The sequence below is a fragment of the Xenopus laevis genome, chromosome 3L, assembly GCF_017654675.1.
Source record: "Xenopus laevis strain J_2021 chromosome 3L, Xenopus_laevis_v10.1, whole genome shotgun sequence".
Lineage (NCBI taxonomy): Eukaryota > Metazoa > Chordata > Amphibia > Anura > Pipidae > Xenopus > Xenopus laevis.
In genome coordinates, this window is record NC_054375.1 from 99,898,322 (window position 1) to 99,925,374 (window position 27,053).

The following is a 27,053-nucleotide window of genomic DNA, read 5'->3' on the forward strand; positions in this document are numbered from 1 at the left end:
ACTGAGTTGAATTAGAGACTGGAATATGAATAGGAGAAGACCTGAATAGAAAGATGAATAATAGAAAGTAGCAATAACAATAAATGTGTAGTCTTACAGAGCATTTGTTTTTAGATGGGGTCAGTGACCCCCATTTCAAAGCTGGAAAGAGTCAGAAGAAGAAGGCGAATAATTTAAAAACAATACAAAATAAATAATTATGACCAATAGAAAAGTTGCTTAGAATTGGTCATTTGTACTAAAAGTTAACTTCAAGGTGAACCACCACTTTAAATTGTGAACTTTCCTTTTAAATGTATCTACAGTCAGGACATATCTACAATTAGTCTTTAGATTGTCCCAAACTCTGTGGGCAAGCTCCAGAACCAAAGCTGCTGCTGCTCACTATACATGGTGAGGTGAAAATGGAAGTAACACAATGGAAACTCACAACTACACACTTGAAGTCAGAATGAAAAATGAATAGCAATCTATGGCTAAGCAACAACGTTACAGTTGTGCAAAGTGTGCCTTATGCAGTGTTGTTTCTGGGAGACACTCAAGTTCTTATATCTCAGTATTGGATGTGTACAATGGCTTCCTGCCAGCTCCATGCTCTCCCTGCCAACAACAATAAATTGTTGGATTAAAAAAGCATAAAGACTGCATTCCAGAGTGGATCAGCTTAGTTCCTGGATGTGTTCCCGTAGCCCATTTCTGTGATGGAAAGAGAAGGCTGAGTAGAGTAAAGGTCTAAAGACAAGAATAGCCAACGACTGAGACAAGTGTATAAGCCTAATGAAAATATTTCAGTTGCCTCAGTTGATAGGTTAAAGTAACCACCTTTGTAACTCTCTGTTAGCATTTTGGGCAAATGCAATGATGTCAACATTTACCTTAAAGGGGATATATCGCAAAAATGAAAGTTGAATATAAGCTTCATCTTGATGAAATAAGAAACGTTCTAAATAAAACCAATTAAATATTCTCTACCATTTATAAAATAATCAAGTTACTCTTCACTCTCCCACTCTGAGCAACTCTCTTCATTCTGTCTTCATGCAGTAGGTGGAGTCCGTTTTTAATGGACAGGTCTAATACATCCTTTGGGGGGGTTGCACCCTTAAACCAGGTGCCGACTCTTTACAAATAACCAGCTCTGATGGAAATCCAGTTTCTCTGCATGTAGGGTGTTTGCCAGAGTGTGTTATTTTGTTACCTTTTGTTTGTGCTGGAGATGGTTATTTGAGTAATTCTGCTAAGAAAGGGAGCCCCCCTAAAATGCATATTAGACCAACCTGTCAATCAAAATCTGACCAAGACCTCAGCATAAAGAGAGCATGAAGGGTGACAGGTTGTGGAGAGTGAGATACTGATTGATTTCTTAAATGATCCAGAATTATTAATTGATTGTATTTATTTCAGTGGGATGAAGCTTATATTACATTTTCATGATAGATTCCATTTAACTACTTGCTAAAAAACAACAATGGGAAGGAAGATAAATTCTACAGCATGCATGTTACATGCTCTGCTTGCCAACCAGGCTGAAATAGACACAGTAAAGTGTCAGCACACCTCTATGATATAAAGTGAAATTCTGAGATAAATTGCAATTATTGATTTGGACTTATTTCCCATAAGGGACTGGAATATGAATAGAATAAATATGAATAATAAAAAGCAGAAATATATTTGTAGCCTTAGAGTCCATCAAATAATTAAAAAAGATCTATATAAATAAAAAATAAATGCCAACTGAAACGTCACTTAGGTGGTTATTTATCAAAGTCTGATTTTATCTAAACATTTTCTGCTACAAACTCCTGATCAAATCCGCTCGGGTTTTTTATGCTTATTTATTATTGCATTTTCCTGAAAATTTGCTTTGCGAGTAAAAATCAGATTTTCACAATTTTTTCAGATTTTTCAACCGAAAACTCAGATTTCTTATTCTTTTTTGCCCGTAAACTCTGAAAACTTCGGGGTATTGCATGAAACCCAGCACACATCAAAATAAATTCTGAAAAATTTGTGATTTTTTAAAAATCCGACTTTATAAAAAAAAAAATCATACATCTTTTTGGGATTTTTGCATTCGGAGTTTAGTAAATTACCCCCACAGAGTTAGAATTTTATAACAAACAAATAGATATCTTAAAGGTGAACCACCAGGAGATGCCATTCTGCTTGTTCTTCATCCTTATATTTTACTAAACTATAGCTAGGGTTGCCACCTTTTCTGGAAAAAAATACCGGCCTTCCTATATATTTATCTTTTTTCCCTATTAATTACATTGGGATCAACCATCATTTTAACAGGCCACGTGGCAACCGTAACTATAGCATCTTCACTAGCTAAAGTATGACAAATGTGAGAATGGCTTTACCAGCAATAAAGCTTGAAATAACCATCTACCAGACATGAAATCGCCCTTAGTATGCAAGGAAAACCATGGAAAATATTTTAGTTTTAAAACCGGTAATTAGCCTGTATGGTGTAATTTGGGTGGGAAGAATTAAAAGGCATATTGGACACATGATCTGGTGAAGACAGTATAACTGCTACATGAAATGAGAAATAAATGATTGAGATCTGTATGGAAAGAGACAATTTAAAACAAGTTATTTAAATAGATAGTTGGGCCAAGGTATAATTGTACTTTGAAGCATTAACCATAGTCTTAACAGTCTTATTACAGGTAAACAATCGGTTCATGCTGGGTAAGTTCACAGCACTTACAATTAAACAATTACAGTACTACTTCTCAAGGAATTTAATTTGTGCAGTATATGATGGTTTACCATTGTTCAGCTCTGGGGGGGGGGGTCGTCGACCCTGCAAACTGTTCTAAATTAATACATTTAGTTGATACATTTCTTTTCTTTGTCCCTGCTGAGCAGAATACTCCAGAGATGCTGCTAAGAAATGTATCAACTAAATGTTTCAATTTAGAACAGTTTTCAGGGTCGGCGACCCGCCCCTCCCAGAGCTGATTTAGAAGGTGTAAAATGACACTTGTAACAGTTTAGAGTCTGCACCAGAATTACTGAGCTGGCATGATATTGGCCAATATTCAGTAAGGAACAGTGCAATATTAAAATGAATGAAAAATGAAAATTATTTTCTGTTCCCAGAGGCATACTTATTAGAGAAGCAAATGTCTCACACTTTTTTTAGTGGGGCTACGTGATCACAGCTTACATCTGTTTGTAGCTTCCAACCTTTATCTTTCCAGCTCTGGCATCTGTCCCCGTGCCTCTCTTTAACCTTAGCTGCTGACAAGTGATGTATGTATTCTCAAGGCACTGGAAATTACCCTTCCACTTTTCCAAGTGCCACCTCGCTTGCATTCCCTAACCCCCCACAGGGTGTCTGAAAGACGAGGGAGAGTAAAAAGATGGAAATGGCAAGCAGCCAACTCCCTGTCATCAGCTGCAAAGTGGAAATGGCAGGCACTTGTGTGAAGCAGAAGAGGATCCTTTGATGCCATCTTCTATAGAAAGCCTTCAGACCTCATGGGAAAATGGTTCCCTTTTCACTTTATTTAAAGGGGTAGTTCACCTTCCAAACACTTTTTTCAGTTCAATTGCATTCAGAGTGTTCACCAGAATGTTCATTTCTCAATTACTTTCCATTAAATCTAAGTTTAAAGTCCCTGTCTCTGGTGTTTGAGTCTGGAAGCGGAGTAATTCAGGTGCAGATGCTGAACTGTAACAATTTTGCAACATTTAGTTGCAGCATCTCTGGAGTATTAGCAACTATTGTATCAATTCTAACAGCTGCCTGTAATGAAACCCAGAGATTCTGCTCAGCAGGGACAAAGATAAGAAATGTATCAACTAAATCAATTTAGAACAGTTTACAGAATCGGCAACCCCCCCCCCCCTCCCAGAGTTGCGGAAAAAGTACACTTTACACTTTAATATTAAAAAAAAAAAAAAGACAGGAATTGGAAAAAGTCTTTATTTCTGGTGAACTGTCTGAAACCATTTGAACTGAAAAAAAAGTGTTGGAAGGTGAACAAGCCCTTTAAGAAGTAGGTTTCCGAGAATCAATTGGTACCTCGGGCACAAACTCTGCTGTGATCTCACAACAAATAAACAAAAAATGCCAATATCTAGGAAGTGGAAACCATGCCCTATAAAACAGGTGTAACTTATGCATTAATGTTATGTTTAACAGTCCAATAGAGGATTTGTAAAATCAAACAATTTGTGTAAAGGCTCATCACTGCACTTCCAGAAGAGAAAAGTAGTGACCTTTAATGGAGCACACAGGTGCTTTCCACTGTGCTCCTGTCCCAGGTGTGTGTGTTGGATGAGGAAATTTACAATTGACAGTGACAGGTGGACAGGAGTACTTTGACTACTGAAGGAAAGCAGTGGTCACAACATGTGTGCAATTACCCTTAGGTTTAAAAAAAAGGGGGGAGAGGCTAATAGGACACAACGTTCTTTTTCTGCTGGCAGACAAACTGCAGATACAGCTCACCACTGTCCCATGTGTGGTTAGAAAATGCACTAAATGGATGTCAGTTGCTACACATGACATCTGCTGGAAAAAACACAACCTGTGCCATTAACCCAGTGGCTCCTGGGCAACAAAACTGCCCAGCATGTCCTCAATCTGGTTAAGGCAAGTTATTTCATTCAGTGACACATTCAAAAGCTGGATGGGGTTTGTTGGGGAAGACCAGGCTTGCAGCCTCTGTGCAGACAGGGAGGCTCAAAGTAATTTGCTGGATTGTCAAGTATCGATGTGCAGTCAAATGTCCTTCAATATCCTTCACAAGACCATCATGAAGCACGGTTTATAGTACAAAAAGTTAAATCAGTATAGCATTAAAGTAACAAGCCTCACAAGGCCTGTGACAGGAGGAAAACACACTTCTCAGAAGGCATGGTTCACTTCAGCTAGCTACATCAAAAACAACCAAGTCCCATTTTCATCTTTGACATTTCATCTCCATGCAAGGACCATGAATCTTGAATTAAAATTATCGAATTGATTACGGTACTAAAAAAGAAAAATGTTAGGCGGAAGACCCCTGGATCATATGCAGAGGTAAGATTCCAAACAAAAATAGGATGGCAACACTCTACCATATAGAACGTCCGCACAATAAACCCTATTGTTAGAACATCATTGTGGCTAAATTCAAATCGTTTTTGCATCCAGTCTCATATTTAAATCAAAATGTAATTATCGGTGGAAGGGGTACATACTTTCTGTTGGATTTCCAGTTTCCCTAGCCTCTTACAATATATAAAAAATAATTTTACTAGGGCAATTTACGAAGTATAAACTTTATTTATTTACACGCCATAAACATGTATTTTGTGATTAATCTCTGCTATACTACAAACTATCAAACTGTTTACATTTGTATACCATAAAATAAAAATGGAACATTTTTAAAATATAAAGCAGTATTGTATTTCAATCAATATGTATATCTAATGTATTTGGAAGCATTCCTTCACAGCTAATACATAAAGTTTCTTAGCACAGACAAATGGATGCGTAAGGTTTTATACATACCACTTCTGCTTTAATTTTCTTCAAGCCACGATTTTCTGCTTCTTGATCCTCAGGTTCAGTTTTAATCCCTGCTACATTAAGAGTGCTTCCACCATCCACAGTCATTCCCCCTCCTAAATGGTCCACTGCAGCCCCTGCTGCCTCTTGCAAGGCTACTCCTCTACCCACCATTCCTTGTGTTGGCTGTAGAACTGCAGAAGGCTCTTTCTCACCACCAACTCCTACCTCACTTTTGTCTTTTTTTGCCTTTCCACTCTCCTTCTTGGAGCTGGAAGAAATGCGGGAAGCCTTGCTAGATTTTTCACTGTTCTTGGAAGGAGCCACAGAGACAGACGGGGTTCCAGAACTATTTCCACTTTCCACAGACCGTCCTCCTGCCTCTTTCTTGTTGGCCTCCCCAGTTGGGAACAGTCCAGAGGAGGCTTGATTACTTCGACTTCCATCTTTGCTGCTTTTGCTTCTTTTTGATTTTGATTTAGACTCCTTGCTTTGACCACTGGGAACTGGTGTCACAAACTTAATGTTGTCTGGCAGAGTGGCTACTGCATTCGGGGCTGGCAAGCCCACCTCCTTGGAGCCAGACATCTCGAGTTTTTGCTGGTCTTTCTCTAGATCAGCATCCAAATCAATGATCAGATTTCCCACTCCAATATCCCATTCATCACCACTGTCGTAGGTCTCCACCGGATTTGTGTCCAGACCTTTCCCTCCTGGTGCGCCACTGCTCAAGGACATCTTAAGTGCACGCACCCTCCTGCGGCCTTAAATTGTTCCAGGATTTGATACTTCGCCAGCCCCTCTACTTTCCAGGGTCCACGTGATGCAAAGAAACACTGGTGTGCAGGACAGCAGATTATTCCCAGGATGTCCACGCTACAGAAATACAGCACTGGGTGACTGAAGAGACAACATTTTTACTGTAGACAAAGAAAGAAAAGGTAAGCTGTGGAATTTTCAACTTCACAATAGTCGGTAATGAAGAAATAACCAAAAACGCTCATATCTCAGACAGATTCAGACTTTTAATTAATTCGTTAAGTATATGGTATATAGAAAACAGTGGCAGAAACTGTAACATGTCTTGTTTTAAAATCAAGGCAAGATCCAAAGTCCTGAAGAACACGGAGAGGCACCAATCACTTTATTGGAAAGCTTCATACAGCACCAAGTTTTTAATAATTTAAATGCCTTTATTGGATACACATGGCAGAACCTGGTTAACAGCGAAGTTTCAGGCCACAAACAGCCTTTTATCAAGCTTGCAAGATGGGAAAGTCTAGCTAATATTAATTCTGCGAATGCAAGACAAATATGTTTAACAACAATACTAATGTAGACAACAGCATTAACTGCCATTGCAGGAGTCATGGTTAAAATTGGTAACAATTAAAAAAAATGTAATTATGTAAATAAAATATCTAAATATTGAAATTAAAAGGCACCTTGCTTGCTAGATAATACTTGAAAACACAACTTGTCTTATCAAGCAATACATTTTGAATATAGAATCTGAGAGCTATTATATTCAATAGTGGAATGAAATTACCACCCTGTTTATTCCCTTTGTATAGGAATACTGTCAACTGATAGTATGGAGATTAAAGATTCGACTTCCACTCACTTGTCTACTGCTTATTCCTACCAATACACAAGCACTAACCAGACACTGTAAGTGACTAAACAAAAATATTTTAGTGCTGTTAAAAATGAAAATATCAAAGAAGTACAGGCTGTTAATGTGTGTGTCTAATGGAATATAAAGGCTTAACAAGATGAAGCAAGGCTCAGCAGGGGTATATGGTGAGAATGCCATGCAGACATTGTACTATTTGCCAATATATTTCAGAAGTTTTGTGGCAGGGCTAATTCTTTTGTAGTGAAGACAAAACCTTAGGATGAATGCAATTATATAAATTTTGTGGGAACAGAGGGGTAATAATACAGACTAAAAGAAAACAGCTACGAGAAATGAAAGGGTTAAACAAACCAAAAAAAAAAAAGGGGGGAGAAGGGAATGGTGAATTGGTTTGATTTACATCTGATGGATCTGAGGAAAATTAACAGGAATTTATGGAGAAAGAAAATATGGGTAATAATGTTACATTGATGCCTCCTAAAGCTGGCCATAGATGTGCAGATTATTAGGCTATATCGGATGAACGAAAGGACATTCCAATCTTCTGACCTGCAACACACATTCAGATTAACATAAAGTAGCACAGAGAACAAACCACATGGTTCCCGGGCCAATCGTACGAAAGTTATGCCCGAAAAATAGTGGTTACAATCTCCCATTGATATCGTCAGACAATACATGCAGAGATATTATCGTTCGCCAATAAAAATCTTTTAATTTGTCAGATCAACTAAACGACTGATCGCCATGGTAAGAAAAATATTGGTAACAAACAAGGGAAAGTTGTGCTCACCACTAATTTTTAAAACCATTAGGCGGGGGTGCAATGTGGCTGTGACCACAGAATACATATAGTCAAATACAATTTTGGACTGTGGATGTCCCGATATTTTTCAAAGAAAAATACAAGAGTCCTCTGCACTCAACCCATTATCAATATATTTAAGACAGCGACATTTTGTGCATACTGCTACTAAAGAATGCCTTCCCCTTTAAACAAAACAGGGATTGTTTGTCCATATATTGCAATATATTTAAGCCAACTACGTCAAAGTCATCCCATATCTGGCCAGTCCTACGCTCAATTTTCATCTGATTCATTAAGAATTCTATTGCTTCATTATACATTTTACAAAGGGACTACGTTTTATCTGCAGCTTACTAGCTGCTTTCAAAGTAAAACTCCCAAACTTTACTTTGAAAGCAGCTAGTAAGTTGCAGGTAAAATGTAGTCCCTTTGTAAAATGTATAATGAAGCAATAGAATTCTTAATGAATCAGATGAAAATTGAGTGTAGGACTGGCCAGATATGGGATGACTTTGACGTAGTTGGCCAGCTTAAATATATTGCAATATATGGACAAACAATCCCTGTTTTGTTTAAAGGGGAAGGCATTCTTTAGTAGCAGTATGCACAAAATGTCTCTGTCTTAAATATATTGATAATGGGTTGAGTGCAGAGGACTCTTTGTATTTGTCTAAGAAAAATATCGGGACATCCACAGTCCAAAATTGTATTTGTCTATATGTATTTTGTGGTCACAGCCACATTGCACCCCCGCCTAATGGTTTTAAAAATTAGTGGTGAGCACAACTTTCCCTTGTTTGTTACCAATATTTTTCTTACCATGGCAATCAGTCGTTTAGTTGATCTGACAAATTAAAAGATTTTTATTGGCGAACGATAATATCTCTGCATGTATTGTCTGACGATATCAATGGGAGATTGTAACCACTAAAATTGTACGAACCTTAAGGTGGCCATAGACACACAGATCCTATCGTACGAATCGAGGATTCGTACGATTTTCGGATTGTGTGTGGCGTGTGCCGACATCTTTTGTCCGGCAGAGATCGGTCGTTTGGTCAGGTTTGATTTTGACCCGACCGATCCCGCCGGAGCCCATGGCACATCGTAATCGGATCGTTCGGCCATACAGCCGAACAATCAGATTACCCCCTCACTGAGGCAACTTTGGGTGACTATTGAAAACGCATTGCTGCGTGTGCATTAGTGCAGACGACTTTTCATTGTAGCCTATGGGGAAAAACGCTGAGGCAGTTCTGGGAGATAGTCGCTCAAAAGACGAGGCGATTAGTCGCCAGGCGACAAAATCTCCCCGAATCTCCTCGTGTGGACTAGCCCTAACACTCTTCTCCCATACCCCAAGTCATCTCACCATTCCCTTTTTTTGTGCACATTTCTCCCATTCTCTGTCACTTTTACACACTCTACATGCTCACCAATGCCTTTTATAGAACCATCTTGTATCATATGCCTCCATTATAGCTTTTTTCCAAAGTTGTGGCTGCTGTGCAACCTTTGGTTACTAAACTGTGTGACTACCACACCTAAGAGGACGGCTCAATCCAAAAATAAGTTAGGGTGAGATTGGGGAAAATGTGGATTTGCTCTTTTAGATAAAAATGAATGTGCAGCACGGAGTTTAGTTAAAGGGGTCACTCACCTTCTAACACCTAGTTGTTTTAAGATAGTCCAACAAAAATAACTTGTTTCAATGTATTTTCTATCTTTTATGTGTGACCATTTTTCTAATATTGAAGTGTAAAATGTCATTTTTCACCTTCTAAAGCTGCTCTGGTAGAGGGGTCGCCGACCTTGTAAACTGTTATAAATTGATATATATAGTTGATACATTTCTTATCTTTGGCCCTGCTGAACAGAATCCCTTAATTACATTACAGGCAGCTATTATAATTGATACAATAATGGCTAATATTCCAGAAATGCTGCTGAGAAATGTATCAACTAAATGTTGCAAAATTGTAACAGTTTGAGTCTGCAGGCTCAGTCATTTCGGTGCAAACGCTAAACACCAGAGACAGGAACATTAAACATTTAAACTTTGAAAAAACTGTAAAAAATAAATAATGGAAAGTCATTGAAAAAGTTTATTTCTGGGGAACAATCTGAAAACAATTGAACTGAAAAAGTGGAAGGTGAACAACCCCTTTAAGGTGAGATTTTGAATGAAAACTTATTTGCTGTATTAAGTTATACTGGAACTATGGCTGAATGATTGATATATAAAAAACCTTAAAGGAAACAAGTCATCAAAATGTGCAAACTAAACCTATACACCACTGCCCTATAGAGTTTTACAAAAAGATTTACTTAAAAATATTCTCATTCTCCTACCTCTTGCATGAGTAAGCATGAGAGTTGGACTATATAAGGCAGACTTAGGCAACAATGCATATAAATATGCTACAGATTTATGCCATATATTAACAGAAATAAAAACAAAGGGGGAAAAAGAACTAAAGTGTATCAATGGCCATTAATGATATCTATAATGTTCAACTAGATTCCAAGGCTCTGAATCTGGCATAAGAGTTGTCAGAGAGCAATACATTTTATCATCTTTTGTTCAGCTGTCAAAGTATGCAAAAACACCAACATTCCTGCCATGAAATTGGTTTCCCAGGAAATCAGGCTGCCTATAAACACATTAACACTGAGACAATTTAGGGTTTTGAAATGACACACCACTATCAAATTCAACCATTTATGCAGAACATTACCAAAAAACCCTATAGCTGATTTAAAAGGTAGGGGAGCAAACACATCTTTAACTTTACCCTGGAAATATGGGTTATGGGATCTATTATCCGGATAAAGGGTTTAAGGACCCGAAACATGTCGTGTAGTGGCCTTGAATAAATGTAACCACAGCATATTTTTGCTACTTTTGAGTGCTCTCCTCATTTTGGAATGTATCAGTATATGTCGGGATAGCTGTATACCCGGAGGAGGATTTGACGCATTCAACAACACAAACCAAGGCAGTGCGGAGAATGTTTTTGATTACTCTATCCGGAAGGCCATTATCTAGAAAGCTCCAAATTATGCGACAGTCATCTCCCATAGACACGATTTTAATCAAATTATTAAAAATTGTTAAAACATATTTTCTTTTTCTCTGTAATAATAAAAACAGTACCATGTACGTGATCCCAATTAAGATATAAGATAAATTTAATCCTTATTACAGGCAAAACCTATTGGATTAAACCAATGTTGCAGTTAAATTTTAGTAGACAAAGTATTGGAATACAGAAAAACCCCAGGTCTCGTGCATTTGGATAACAGATCCAGTGCATTCTGGATAACAGGTCCCATACATTTATGTGCAGCCCAATAGTCTGCAAAATAGTTTTGCAAATCAGTTTCTTACAGCAGCTTGACTAGGCCAATTACTCTACATGATACCATATAGTAAATATAAAGTAAATACTGTTTCTAGATCTGCAATGCTACCACAAATTTTTAGTCTAATTTGCAGAAAAGGACATTTTCACTGCGTAGCTTTAACAAAACATCAAAAAGAATCTTTGAAACGAGGACAAGAACACTGGTTATGTCACTTGCCTCCTTTGGTGTTTCAGCACAATTAATACCTGAAACAAATGTTTTCATGACAGCTACAGCTCTCCCTGAAGACCATATTTATGGCCCAAACCTTTGCTGCCCTTTCACAGTGAGGAGGATCTAGAGATGTATCTATACAGCTTTGGCAGCTGAATATATAACTTACATACACTTCTATATAGTAGCAAAGAAGTAGGCATCACAAAAGATCTAGCCAAATTTACCTGGAGGCCCTCTGTAGATTAACATTTTGAATGAATAGGAAGACATGGAAAGAGCTAGTGCAGCATTTGCTACATGCCTAGTCCATATATAATATTTCACACAACTAGAATTTCTTAACTGGTTTAACTAAATAGTAACAAGGCCAGAGGTACCCCTGGGAAGCTATCACACATAAGATCAACATTTCTGACTTCTTTGGTAACTTTTGCTTACTTTTTTCTTGCAATGTTTTGGGGCCCCTAGGACAAATTCAAGATATATCTCTTACCTAAATTAAATCAATGCACAATACATACATACATTGCCACCTGTTTATGGCTGACAAGGATATTAAAAGTAAAAAGTTTTTACTATATGTTTCTTTCCCTTGTGAACCCCCACAATTCAAAAAAAATGTACCCCCCCATCACCAAACTATAGTTTGTTACATACCAAATGCCAAGGCTGTAAAACTTGCCAAACTGTTTGTTTCAGTGCACGTGAAATTCAAATACCTGAAAGTTCTCAACAGCTGTGTATATGTGGGGGAGGGGTGGATTTAGTAAAGCAATGGAGTTTTACAAGAAACCGCCAAACATCCTACACTAGATATATAAAACTTCAAGGTCTTTTAAAACCACGTAACTGAAATACAATCAAACTACAACACAATAATTGCACTGGCAATCAAGATGCTGCTTTATTTACTATATACCCCCCTATCGAGATGAACTCATTTACTTGGCCTTAAGTAGAAAAGCTTCTTAAAAACTTACTGAACTTTCAGAAAAATAAATATATATATATATACATATATATATATCCTAGCAAGGAGTGCTTAGAAAATATAGCCCATTTGGATAAAATAACTGAAATTGCAGAGGTTTTTCGACCCAAAACAGAGTGTGAGTTGGGTTTCCTTAAAGATTGTTCAAGCCAAAAAGTTTGAGCAATCTTAACATCACCACATTGGCCAGTAACAGTTTGGCAGCTCCCACTCACTTAAATATATGTGGTGATACATGGCTTTGTATTTGTTACCAGAATTTACTTTAGGCGCGCAAGTTCTGAAAATAACTGAGCAAAAAAAAAAAATCTGCAAATGCTTTTTAATTGATACAGTTCTGCATAGAAGCCACAATTCTTTCACAGAGATGTGAAACCATGTGTGAGCTAGAGTAAGCTTTAAGTTGAAAATAATGCTGGAGTTGGTAAGATGATGCAAAACCTCACTTATAATGTACAGTAAAATTATTTTTACGGAGAGGTGTTATTTTAGGAGACATACTAAGAAAAATTAATTTTTGCATTAAAATAATTTACGACCAGTAGTTCATTGCTTATAAGCGCATTTAAGTCTTGACATGTTTTATTTAAAAATTCCTTGGGAATGATTACCACAATCTATGGAGTTCAATAATTCTAGGGTTCTAAACAAGGCCATACCTGTATTACAGTTAACCTTAAGTTAACTAATAGCAGTAAAGAGCACATATACTATTCTTATTTCACACAGATTCAATTTGCCACAGAGCGCAAAATTATTCTATTCCTTTTTAATTACATAAAAATAATGGTATATGTTTTTAATGAAATGAGGTGTTAATCTAAGAGAAAAAAATTCAAACAAATGTATTTTCCCAAGGATGGAACACATGACAAGACATCATCAACTGAGATGGCAGTTTGTTTTTTTTAGTCAGGCCATCAAGTTATTGCACTCCTTGCTGAGAGGGAGCACAATGAGCTATTCCTTGGAGAAGCCCTAAATAGGTTGGAAACCTATCAGCAATAAAGAATAAATTTAGTTAAAAGCAGTGATTCATCCAAGAGCCTATCCACATTTGCTTGAATGAGAAAGACACTGGCTTAAGGAAATGCTGTCAGGCTTTTGCTTGCTTCAGCATTCCCTGGTGTTCAGACAACCACAGTGCTCCCAAGGGAATGTTGGTAGTAAAATTCACTTTGTGCCATTGCTTATAAATTGGCAAACTTTTTTATAATCTATACTTTAGGAGTTAGTATACCTGGCACTTCATTTGAAATACATGGATGAATTAAGCAGCAACTGGGTTCATAAAGTTGAAATTGTGACAGCAGTACTTTAAAGGGCAACTAAAGTCTAAAATAGAATAATGTTAGAAATGCTGTATTATGTATACTAAATATAAACATGAACTTACTGCACCAGCAGCCTAATAAGACAAATGATTTATGCTTTCAAAGTTGGCGCAGGGGGCTGTCATCTTGTAACTTTGTTAGACATTTCTGCAATATCAAGACTCGCACATGCTCAGTGTGGTATGGGCTTCAGTTGGGAGGTTAAGCTTAGGGATCGTCATAAATTATCAAAACAGCACAAGTCAAATAATATCTGCCATAGAAGCCAATACAGCAAGACTGATTAATAATCATAATATAGAGACTGCACTGCGTTTCTGGATACAAATCTCTACAGGGAATCCAACAATGCTGCTCGAGTTCTGGGAAGTAAGGTGGTGGGCTCCCCCTGCCATTTGAAAGTATGATCGTTTACCTGCACAGCAGTTGGGGACCATCTGACAATTCCTATCCACAGCAGTAAAAGAAGGGGGAATTGCACTGCATACAGTCAGGTTTATGATAAAAACTGTAGACATCTTTTAATTAAAGTATATTGGAGATAGATTTCTTTTTCATTAAAGAAAGTAAAAATGGGATTTTATATTTTTGCCTTTACATGCCCTTTAAGTTCCATTTTACATTTTTTTGTGGGTACTGAAATTATATTTTTAATTCTGCAGGTCTCAAGCTTGGAATTTAAATGAACAGTAACACCAAAAAGTCAAAGTCTTTTAAAGTAATTAAAATATAATGTAGTGTTGCCCTGTACTGGTAAAACCAGTATGTTTGCTTCAGATACATTACTATTGTCTATATAAATAAGCTGCTGACTAGCCATGGAAGAGCAACCATCCATCTAAAAAAGAAGAAAAGGCACAGGTAAAATAGCAGATAAGCTCTGTATAATCACCTGTGGTAAATCTGAGCTACCACATGCTACAAACATCCCTAGTTTATTTTTCACTGGACTTCAAGACAGTTGCTGGTGGGCAAAACGTGTCACTTTCGGAAGGAGCCTCATAAAGAATCTTCTGGCTAGTTTTCCCATTACTAGTGGGAAGGAAACCAGGTACTTTTTTTGGCCACTGTAACAGTGGTAGCAACAACAAGTCCCATGTGCCATTACCCATAGATTCCTGTGTAACAATGAAATAACTAATCCCACTGAATGCTACAGAGCTTATCTGTTATTACCCATGTGACTCTCGTCATTTAACCCGATTTCAACTTGAGTGGCTGCTCCCCCAAGGCTACACAACAGCTTATTTATATAAATTATAGTCGTGTTTCTAAAGCAAACAGCAGTATTACCAGAGCAGGGCAACGGTATATTATATTGTAATTACTTTAAAACTTTTTTTTATATTACTGTTCCTTTAAATTGCTTTAATTGCCCAAGCAACCAGTTAGCAGTTAGGAAGTCGGAATAGCAGAAAGCACCCACAGAAGAATAAAATTAACAAAGACTAAAAGTCTATCAGTGACTCCAATAACTTGCAGTATTTTAATTTGCAGGCTGGAAAGAGGCAGAAAATGAGGGCCTATCATTTTTCTTTAAAGGAAAAAAAAAAACAAGGACTAACAAAGGTTTTTTAGCTTTTAAAGTTCCCCTTCAAAATGCACATTGGCTTGATTCCCATGATAAAGATTGGTGACCACAAAAATCTAGCCTGGTTTTCATAAATATGCCAGTGAGTAAAAATACCACCAAAAAAGCATACCATGTTACTTGATCATCATGCAACAGAATTTCAGTAACTTTTTTTTCTTAAAAAGGAAGTTAACCTGATATGAACTTCCCCATTTCTAACCCCTTCTCTAAAAGCTTGCTTCTGCGACCCTTTGACTTGTACCTAAGCAGTTACTGATCACCGGGTGAAGGCACCAGAGGAGGTGTTCATTGAAGCTTTCCTCCAGCAAGATACTGTAGGCATGTGGATCCAGTAATCTTTGGGGGAAAAAAATTGCAACTTAAATATTATTTTGGCAATTGGGACAAATGTGGAGGAAGTTCACAAAAGGTGAAGTTACTCTAATGAAATCACAATATGATTTCATAAAAAAAATCTAAAGTGCAGGCATCAAGTACCACAGCATATGAGCATTTCAGAATCCTGCTACAAATTTGCAAAAGAAACACTTTCACAAATACATCTATGTAGCACAAATTAATCCTTTTCCTTTTATCAATAATTGAAATTAAAAAAGTACTTAAACTAAGGTGCCTTAGGTCTTCCGTGCAATGATAGCGCCTGCTTTAAGAGTTACTACCAGCATTCCCAGTCCCTACGTCACTGCCCAGTGGCCAATAGGATCAATGTTGTACAAGTGAAGTAGGTATCAGCAACCATTGGCTCGTGAGAAACATGTTGTTCACAAACCCCTTGGATGTTGCTCCTGGTGGCCTCAAAAAAAGGTATGATGCTGAATAGTGCCTCCTATATGCTGACAAAGTCCACATAGGAGCTAGGAAATAGCCACAGTCCTTATTTGGCACCACCCCAGGAACTTCTTTCATGCTTGTGTTGCTCCCCAACCTTTTCGACATTTGAATGTGGGTCACGACTATAAAAGGTTGGGGACCCCGTACTAGAGCATAATGTTTCTCAGAAGATTCTCACCCGCTACCAGTAACTGCATCTGGCTTCACCCAAAGATCAAGTAAGTACTACACTTAATCATTTTCAGCAGGATTCGGATTCGGCCAAATCCTTCTGCCGGGCCCAACCGAATTTGCATATGCAAATTAGGGGTGGGAGGGAAATTGCATGACTTTTTTGTTACAAAACAAGGAAGTAAAAAATGTTTTCCCCTTCCCACCCCTAATTTGCATATGCAAATTAGGATTCAGATTTGGTTTGGCATCCCACAATTACATAAAACACTTTGTCTCACCATGATGACATGACTTGTGCAAATGCACTGTACTGGGAATACGTCCAAACCATACTTTCCAAAACAAATACAAATGGAAAATTCTTAAAATTTCAGTCAACTGTTCATTTTTAAGTGACCTTTAATGTTTAATGATCTGGTACATTGGATGTAAGCTACTAACAAGGAAATATTGCTGCTGCCAGGGCTAAAGTGGCATACCTCACACATTTGTTATTTTCTACCACAGAGCTCCAATAAACATCCAGTGGGCAGGACTAACAGTCGGCACAATGGAAACGGGGGGAATGAGACAAAAGATCATTTAATCCCCTTGTTCTCATCTTGACTTGCAAAATGAACCACCAGTTTCAGGATATTTTGCACATTTTCTATGTCCTGGAATCACCCACGTTTTCTATGTCCTGGAATCACCCAGTGCCGGCATATAAAATCTTTTGTATATAAATACAGGTCTAATTGCAAAGAGGACTGTGTATTAGAGCAGTGTAGAGAAGGAAGAGAGGAGGCGGGAGTGAGAATGAAGGGGGAGGTGTGATATGAAGGTTAAGCTAGAGGGGAAAAGGATGAGAAGCAAGGAAAAAAGAAAAGGATAAAAAGGGTCAAACAGAAACAGGGAAGCTCTAGTAAAAAGTCACACACAAAAAAAAAAGCAGTGTGTGGAGTGAGGGGGCTGGGGCAGCTGCAGCGCTTTTGATAGCACTATTATTGTGGTAACTCAATCTACTGCTGCAGATACTCAGGATAAAAGAAGAGAAATCCCAGACAATCGAAGTGGGGGGTGGAGGGAGGGGTTGCAGTTTTTCCCATGCTAAATCCCCTCCTGGTGTATGGAGACAATTTTTAGGAACTGGTGCAAGATGTTCTACAGTCTCATCAGCTGGTAAAACATGAGTGACCTTCTCCCACTGGGTACACTGGCTAACAGTCTCAGTCTGGACCATTTGGCAGACAAGGCCAGTGCAATTGAAAGCAATACAAAACTGATTTATTACAGTAAAAAAAAAAAAAAAAAAAAAAAACAATTTAGGGATGCATAAAGAATGCATTATTTTTTAAAATATTTTTGGACATTTGGTTGAATACCAAACTTAATATGACCCAATTTGCATATTAAATGATTAGCAAAAACAAAAATTGCATCATCTTTGGACAGAAATGCTTTGCTTCAGTTGTTAAGTCAAATGAAACTTATATACCGTACTGCAGGTCCATGTATGTATGGCTAGTCTAAGCTTCTTAGAAAAATACCTCTATGTAGGGGGAATCCAAATAGCCAGTCCACATATTGGTACATACTGACCCTCTAATGATCCACCTTACGCATTTCATAACCTCCGGTACTTAGTCATAGGTACCGGAGGTATCAAACGCATAAGGTGGATCATTTGAGGGTCAGTATGTACCCTCAAATGATGTTAACTTGTATTTATATACGTGTATACATGTTATAACACGTATTTATATAGCACAAACATATTGCGTAGCGCTGTAAAGTAAATGTGATTATACAACTAAATCACATGAAATTATATAAATAGAACATATGGAGTTACATACATCACAATCAATAATGGTACAAAAGGTGAGGAAGGCCCTATGCAGAAAGAGCTTACACTCTAAAGGGAAGGGAATAATACACAAGGTGTGAGAGTGGGCAAGATCGAATTAAGTGGGTGAGAAATGTGGTACTGTATGTGGTGTTGCATTTGGTAGTTAATCAGAGTGAGGGTAGGCTTCTCGAAAGAAGTGCGTTTTAAGAGATTTCTTGAAAGCAGAAAGGTTGGGAGAAAGTCAGACAAGCCGTGGGAGAGAGTTCCAGAGGAGGGGTGCAGCCCTTGTAAAGTCTTGAATGCAAGCATGTGAGGAGGTAATGAGAGAAGAGTTGAGTAGCAGGCCAGTAGAGGAGCATAGTAAGCGTTTGGGTGAGTATATAGAGATGAGTTCAGAGATATAGGGTGTTATGAAGTGCTTTGAATGTCGGGGTCATTAATTTGAATTTAATTCTGAGAGGTAGTGGAAGCCAGTGCAGGGATTGACAGAATGGCGAGGCAGAGGAGGAGCGGTTGCTGAGGTATATGAGCCTCGCAGAAGTGTTCATTATGGACTGGAGAGGTGACAGTCTCTGGAGGGGAAGGCCAATTAAAAGAGAGTTACAGTAGTCTAGACGTGATATGACGAGAGAGTGAATAAGAATTTTGACAGCATCTTGGGTGATAAATGATCGTATTTTGGATATGTTCCTTAGGTGGAAGTGACATGAGTTAATAAGTGACTGGATATGAGGAGTGAATGACAGGGCAGAATCTAGGATAACCCCAAGGCACCGGGCCTGGGGAGAGGGGATGATAGTGGAATTGTTAGTTATGATGGATACTTCCGGGATGATACTGGTGTTAGTTGGTAGCGTTGTGATATCCAGGTAGAGATAGCGGACAGGCAGGAGGAGACGCGAATTAGGAGTTCTGGGTTAAGATCAGGAGATGAGAGATAGATCTGAGTATCGTCAGCATAGAGGTGGTAGTGGAAACCATACGAGTTGATTAATTTGCCGAAGGAGGAAGTACAGAGGGAGAGTAAGGGTCCAAGGACAGAGCCTTGAGGAACCCCAACAGAAAGAGGTAGGGGAGAAGATGCTACTCAATTGTAGGAGACAGTGAAGGAACGATTGGTGATGTAAGAAGAGAACCAGGACAGGGCTGTGTCACGAAGGCCAAGCAAATGGAGGGACTGGAGGAGGAGAGGGTGATCAAATGTCAAATGCAGCTGAGAGATCAAGCAGTATTAGTAGTGAGAAATGACTGTTGGCTTTAGCAGTTAAAAGGACATTAGTTAGTCGGGTCAGGGCAGTTTCAGTGGAGTGTTGTGGCTTAAAACCAGATTGTAGAGGGTCCAGCAGTTATTGTCAGAGAGGAATGAGGTTAGTCGGTTGTAGACTAGGCGCTCAAGTAGTTCAGAGATGAAAGGTAGCAGAGAGATAGGTCAGAGGTTGTCAAGATTGGAGGGATCAAGAGGGTTTTTCAGAATGGGGGTGACAAGAGCATGTTTTAGTTGATAAGGAAACAGTCCATTTGAGAGCGAGAGATTAAATAGGTGAGTTAAGGCTTTGATTAGACAAGGATTGGTGTTGCGGAGAAGTTTTGAGGGAATTGGATCAAGCAGGCAGGTGGTAAGATGAGAAGAGGCCAAAAGCTTTGAGACTTCCTCATCAGTGACAGGGGTGAAGGAGCACAGGAGAGACTGGGGAGTGTGGAGGGAGGGTGATGGAAGTCTAGGGGGGTTGAGTAGTGTAATGTCCATTCTGATAGTGTCAATTTTGTTTTTGCTCAGCAATATCTTGAGCAGAGACAGATGTGCACGGAGGGGGTGGAGAAGGCGAAAGGAGAGGTGGAGAAAAGTTGTACTGTTTTTTTTAGAAAGGGAGTTAATGAGTGAAGTAAAGTATGTTTGTTTGGCTTGGAAGAGGCTAGTGTTATAGGAGCGCAGGGCAGATTTGTAGCTCCAAAAGTCCGATTCTGAGCAGGGATTTGCGCCAGCGACGCTCAAGTGCATGTGAATGTCTTTGGAGCGCTTTTGTATGAGCAGTATGCCAAGGTTGAAGTGGTTTGGGTCTAGCATGTTTAGTTTTTGTAGGAGCAAGCTCATTGAGGGCAGTGGTGAGAGTACTATAGTAGACAGAGGTAGCCACATTAGGACAAGAGATGGCTGAGATATTAGAGTGAAGAGAGTCAAATGAAGAAGAGAGATGTGACACATCTACAGCTTGTAAGTCACGGTAAATACGTGTTTGGGGAATAGCAGGGGGCTAGGAGTGAGTTAGTGAGAGTTGAAATGTGAGCATATTGTGATCAGAGAGGGGAAATGGTGAGTTAGTAAAATTGGTGGTTGAACAGAGTCTGGTAAATATGAGATCCAGAGCATTACCATTGGAGTGAGAGGGGGAGTCTGAGCACAAAGATAAGCCTAGGGAGGAGGTTAGTGATAGAAGTTTAGAGACAGAAGGGTTGTTAAGGTTGTTAACAGGTATATTAAAGTCACCTAATATGATGGATGGGATGTTAGATGAAAGAAAGTAAGGAAGCCATGTAGGAGATTTTGCTGACCTGGTAGTCATAATAAACAGAATAAACTAGCAATGAGGAAAGCTAATCAGAATATCTTTAGACACAATTCAGTTAAATTATATCCAAATGTAAATCAAAATAGTTTGAGGATTTTCAGCAAGTAAAACAATTAGCTAGATCAGTAGTACCCTGACTGTGGCCCTGCTAAAGCAGAAACAGATGGCTAATCTACTAATCCATACAGTTAAAGTATGTCGTCAACCCACGGACATCCATTGGACAAGATCGTCCATCACAACTACAGCTTTTAAAAATCTGTGAATGAAGTTAGAATGAAAAGGATAATCCAGTTGAAGCATCAACTGCTGTTTTCCACTCTTTAAGCAATAACGCTATTCTCTTACAGGTCTGTTCAGCTTGCATCTGCTACATTGCTTCCGAAGTCAGAACCAGACAAGCAGATAATATAAAACCCAGAGACGTACAGCTTTTAATTACAACTGCAAATAATTCTGAAATCGCTGAAAAGGAGGATGTTACCCCAAACATTTGCCCAATGAAAGAAATGGCATCCTAAGAATCTGTCCAAAATACATGAATTAGAATTTTTTTTTTTTAGATTTCAGGTTATTTGAAAAAAAGTTAATTACTAATAAAATAAGTATCTGTCCCTTGCTATTATCTGCACAGGTGGTTCTGCTCTCAATTGCATTTTATCTTTTAAATCACTGAAACCTTATGTATATTGGAAGATATAGATTTAGATATAGATTTTCTTTGATTATGCAAAAACAATTTTAGGGTGGTGTTTCCCTTTAACTTTACCAACGTAATTTAGCCTAAACAGGAAATCAGTCCAACTGGTGTCACTTTTAAAGCATTTATCTTGCCACAAATGTAGGTTGACACTTCTACGACCACATTATCAGACACATAAACCAATTTTACAAGCATAGGAATCTCAATTATCAGCTTCCAAATGCACTATTTTTGGGTGTAGTCACTAGACTGCAACTTTCTTTCCTAATTATAAGAGGATATGAGCTACACCACCAACAGCCACCAAGCACATCTTGGTCATTAAAGGAAATGGCACGCACAATAATTTTGGGTTTTTGTTGCCAGAATATTTAGTAGATAAACAGGAGTTTTCTTACCCTAGCCAACAGAAGATCCACTAAATACACAAGTGACACTCGGGCTCATTTACGAACACTGGGCAAACTTGCTCCTGGGCAGTAACCCATAGCAACGCATCTGGATGGCATCTGGCTGTTTTCAGCCAGCTACAGTTAAAACAATGAAATGGATTACTAGCCAGGTGCAAATTTGTCCAGTGTTCGTAACACACCATGAAGCAGCGATCACTTAGAAACGCTGAATACTGTGTTTCCAACAGATTCTGCATGACTGTACAAGTGTCTGCATTAGACAGAATGTCTCCCACTCATTTAAATGGAAGCTAGAAAGTAGGCAGGGAAGGAAATTGGAGTGCTGCTGTTCATTGGGGAGAAATGCAGCGGTCAAAATTCCATTTGTGCCATAGGCCTAAAACAACCCTTTCTCGATAAAGATGTAAAATGTGCAAAGACAATATTACACAACAGTAAGAGGATGGAAAAAGTTATAAGAAAATAGAAAAATCTGTTCAATAGACATAAACTATAAATAATATACCAGAATTGTTTCTGGAAAATATACCATTTATTTGTAATGTTTAAATGGCCTTTTTTCTCCCATATATGTTCAGCAAATATCTATAGAACTATGTTTATTCAATAAGCCCCCTGATCACACTATACTATTTGGATCTGGCTGCTCACAAGGCACAGATACATACTATCCGCTAATTTCTACTGCAGTTGGATGAGATTTTTCAGAGTGTGATTGGGTGGGTTTACATAACTTGGGAGACCATGAATGGAAAGGCATGCAACTGCATTCTCAAAAATCACATAAAACAAAAGTCAACTGATGTGACTGCTAAGTGCCCTTGCAAGAACCCATTCCATTTAACTCACATGCAATCTGAAAGCCTACAAAAACTTGAATAAGAAAGTAGGCAGATTAACACATAAAGTGCTTGTAAGCATCTAGATTACTCTGCAAGATACAGATACAAAAGATATTCTTGATTTATTAATTTATATCTGACTAGAAGATTGTCTCTTTAAATGCAGAATTACAAGAACAGTTCCTTTTACTTTGTTGTTTATGCTCACATTCACAAATAATGATGAAGGGTTTTGCTCAAGTTGAACTTTCCTAAATACATAATTGTTACAAGTCATAGGGGTGATATGTAATTATGTATATTATAATTTTTCAGGACTACAACCAATAGAAGAATCAGATGATAGGTACAATGCAACTCAGTGTCAGGAGACTTTCCTGTGTTTACTGTATTTACAATGTATTTGGGGTACAGCTGCAGTTGATACAATAAACACAGGGAAATCTCTAGGCACTGGTAAGCCTTATTGAGCTGGTTGTGTACTTTGTCTGTTGCATTTACAAGGTGCTGAATCCCCTGGACTGAGCACCAGATTGTGTACCATAGGAGACTAGAATGGGCTTTGATACATTATTACCATCACCAAACTTGCAGCTGGAAAACTGCAGTCTGAAAAATTAACTTGATATGCATAACACTGGTGCTGGGAAATATGAAATGAAAATGCATTTATGAGTGCAGCACTTAATGAGAAGTCCCCTGTATTCTTTGTAATCATGTATCCATGCAAGGAATATGAGTGGGCTAGACAGGTGTCAGAAAGGCCTAGTCACCCTCATAATGTCTATCCTGATTCATACATGATTATGGAGTTTTTGCTTTCTCTGCAATATCAGAAAAAATGCTTACATCGATCCCTTGTTTACATCACATATATTCGTGTGTATTTAGTCACACTGCGTGTGTATAATGTATTTACTGTAGGGTATCAATGGTGCAGCACCAGATCTATTGTTGTACTACAATTCCCAAGATCAACAGCTGCAGAAGCTCCAGTAGTTCAACAACACCGGAAGGAGCCCAGGAAGAACAAAGCTGATACAGTGTATGTAGTGCGTTACATTATGTAACGGATAAATGTGTATAGCTGATGTGGAAGATGCACAGATTGAACGTGTGTGTGTGTTGTATCCGACTACACAATGACACCTCCAAACAATGCTCATTCACAATCATACACACACACCCAAATAACAACCAGCACAGCCAGAACAAAACATACACTGGAATACACACATGCAACACTTGGATATTGCTTATACATATGAACAGGATTATTACCCAAGTACTCGGGATCTCATCCTCCGGCCTCAAGTGTCCTCCATCTTGTACTATCCCGATGAGCTCCCAGGGAACCTGTCACCCGGAACCCGGGTAGCACCCATCCCTACTCCCTCCCCCACACTTTGTCAGGGACACAATTATTCCAGGGTCAGGCTGAAACGTACGCACAGGCCGCAACCAGATTCGGGCCAAGAACAAAATTACGCTTCCGGCGCTGCCGGGGACACGCCCACTGATCCGACCGGGGTCACGCCTCTTCCCGCGGTACGTCATCAGCTACGTCTGTGATTGCGTCCGAAACAACCCTGTGTATTGAAGGAAGCCTAGTGTAGTCACGTGGCTATATAGTCATGTGACCAACTAACATTTATGGTGTGGGAATGGCAGGATCCGTTTCCTTTTGTTCTAATTTCTCCCAAATTTAACGGATTATTCCAAATTTCACTTTTCGTCTTGCTTCGTTTTATTAACTTTTTAATGTGAGCCACGTTAAGCTGATACTAGGGATGGTATAATACTGTATTACAGATAAATGTGGACCTCAGAGCCGGAGAAAGGTTGCGGGTTGTTTTATAGTTGTCTAGGGGCTGTGAGGAATGATTGCTTATAGGAAAGCAGGAATATGAATGAGACATATTCCTGAAGGTGCACACAAACATAACCAGTGTTGTGACACACCAAACATCATCTTAAATCATGAAGTGAAAACAGTGTATTGATTTCATGCTAAAGTGTCATGAGAATACACATGGCAAAAAAATAAATACAAAAAAAGTTACATAAAAATAAGTATTTAAAACCATTTATGAGGATACTAGAATTTACAAAGCAGTTCCATTTCCTTTAACACTTTATATGGCCATATTTGGGCTGCTATTTGTACATCCTGGGCTTATGGTTTTTATTATTATTGCCCAGAGTGAAACCAACTTTGGTTTGGATTTTTACCTACAGTGTAAACTCCACAAACAATTTAACGGAGATCCTGTGTAGATTTCACCAGGCAAAAGTAACTTACAGCCTGTGCTGTTTATCAGCATCTGTAGGTTTAGCAATAAGCTGTCTAACAGCCTGTGTAGATTTAGCAACACACTGAATAAATAAAACCACTTAACGGACAACAGTCTCCAGTGAAGGGAAACATGCTGTTTGACTGCCTATGAGATTGCCATGGGCTGCCAGCACTTAGTTGCATTAGTTCCTGTCAGGTGATCTCTGAGGGAGCACACAGACCATTACAAAATGGTGGCTTAAAAGAAAACTATACCCCCGAACAATGTAGGTCTTGATAAAAATATATTGCATAAAATAGCTCATATGTAAAACCCTGCTTCATGTAGATAAACCATTTTCATAATAATATACTTTATACCTATAAAATTGCCATTTTAAAAAATAAGGGCCGCCCCCTGGGATCCTAGGTGCACACAAACAAACCATGCAGGTAAGGTCACGTGAGCCACACTTTTTTGCTTCCACACTTCTTCCTGTTACAGTTAGAGTTGTAGTATTTCTGGTCAGGTGATTTCTTCGGCAGCACAGAGACCATCATGAAATGGTGGCTCAAGGCAAGAGATGTAAATGGGCAATACATATATATATATATATATATATATATATATATATATATATATATATATCATACCTCCCAACTGTCCCTTTTTCGGAGGGACAGTCCCTCTTTTGACAGCTCAACCTGCAGTTCCTCATTTGTACTGGAAAGTCCCTATTTTCTCTGCACTGAACAGCCAGAAAAAGAAACAAAGTTTCTCACTTAATTGGCTTTTAGCAGAGAGCCCAGAACAGGTAACAGGTGCAAATAAGATACTTTGTAACAATTTTGAGACACAAAAAAACAGTTTAGATAAGGAGAAATATTTTTAAACTTTCATAACCTGCCAAATTTTGTAAAATGAACATGGTAACTAGAGGGTGTGGCCACACAAAGGGGCGTGGTCCAAAAATTTTTGTCCCTCTTTTTACTTCCAAAATGTTGGGAGGTATGTATGTATGTATATATATATATATATATATATATATAGTCCACGAGGTAGCCAGCACTCTCGAAAAATAGTCCAAGGTGCCTGTGTGCAGTATCAATAATATCAATACATATTCAGCAAGGAAGATCCGCACTCTCAGGTCTTAAGTAAAAATGTAAAAAACAATGCTCATTGACGTTTCGGCCTCCTCCAAGGCCTTTCTCAAACTTTGAGAAAGGCCTTGGAGGAGGCCGAAACGTCAGTCTCGTATGTAACAATAAAATTTTTTACATTTTTACTTAAGACCTGAGAGTGCGGATCTTCCTTGCTGAATATATATATATATATATATATATATATATATATATATGCTTTTTTTTTTAACAGGTCACTTATTCTGATATAAATCTGTGTGTTAATAGTCTGAATGTATAGTCTTCTTTAACTGATAGGTTTAGCAGTGTGCTCTTTATTATTTATGTTTATTTACTCAGCAAAGAGATGTTAAGGAGCACACTACAGATATTGTTCAGAATTTACATTGGTCCCTGCCCTACATGGTCTAGCAAGAGAATGGCAGCTAAAATTACATATATAAAAAGCCCTAAGTATCATGTAGGCAGTTAATCTGCTTAATTATTTTGGTAGTATGATAGGGAATGGGTACATGTTGGTCTATGACTAGGACTGAGTGGCATTTGGGCACCATGATAATTTGGGTTCAGCAAATCACCCTGATCTTGATTAGGGCATCTGATGTGACATCTCAAAGGCTTGTCTGCCCCTGCTATCATAACACTCAACCTTTAGGTAGTATTCTCCTTACAAAAGTAGCTGGTTTTATGACTGCCCATGTTATTTGTGGCCCATTACCTAGTTAAACAACTCCAATCAATTTTAAACACCTTTGCATTACTTCCCTAAATATTTATGGGTGTCACTTTTCTTAACCAT

The 27,053-nt window shown here is 38.4% G+C and overlaps 1 protein-coding gene across 4 annotated transcripts in view; it reads right to left on the reverse strand.

Annotated features, from left to right (window-relative positions):
* znf609.L (zinc finger protein 609 L homeolog) overlaps window positions 1-24,369 on the reverse strand; it is a 38,143-nt gene extending 13,774 nt beyond the window's left edge. For 2 of the 4 annotated variants that reach the window (XM_018252952.2, XM_018252950.2), the window contains exons 1-2: window positions 24,115-24,368; window positions 5,525-6,441 (exon numbers count right to left, since the gene is read on the reverse strand). In XM_018252952.2, coding sequence (XP_018108441.1) covers window positions 5,525-6,259 — 735 coding nt within the window. In that variant the 5' untranslated portion in view covers window positions 6,260-6,441; window positions 24,115-24,368. Of the gene's footprint in view, window positions 1-5,524; window positions 6,442-24,114 lie in introns of all 4 variants that reach the window. The other 2 variants (XM_018252951.2, XM_041586700.1) reach the window with 2 other exon arrangements.
* Window positions 24,370-27,053: the final 2,684 nt, after the last annotated feature.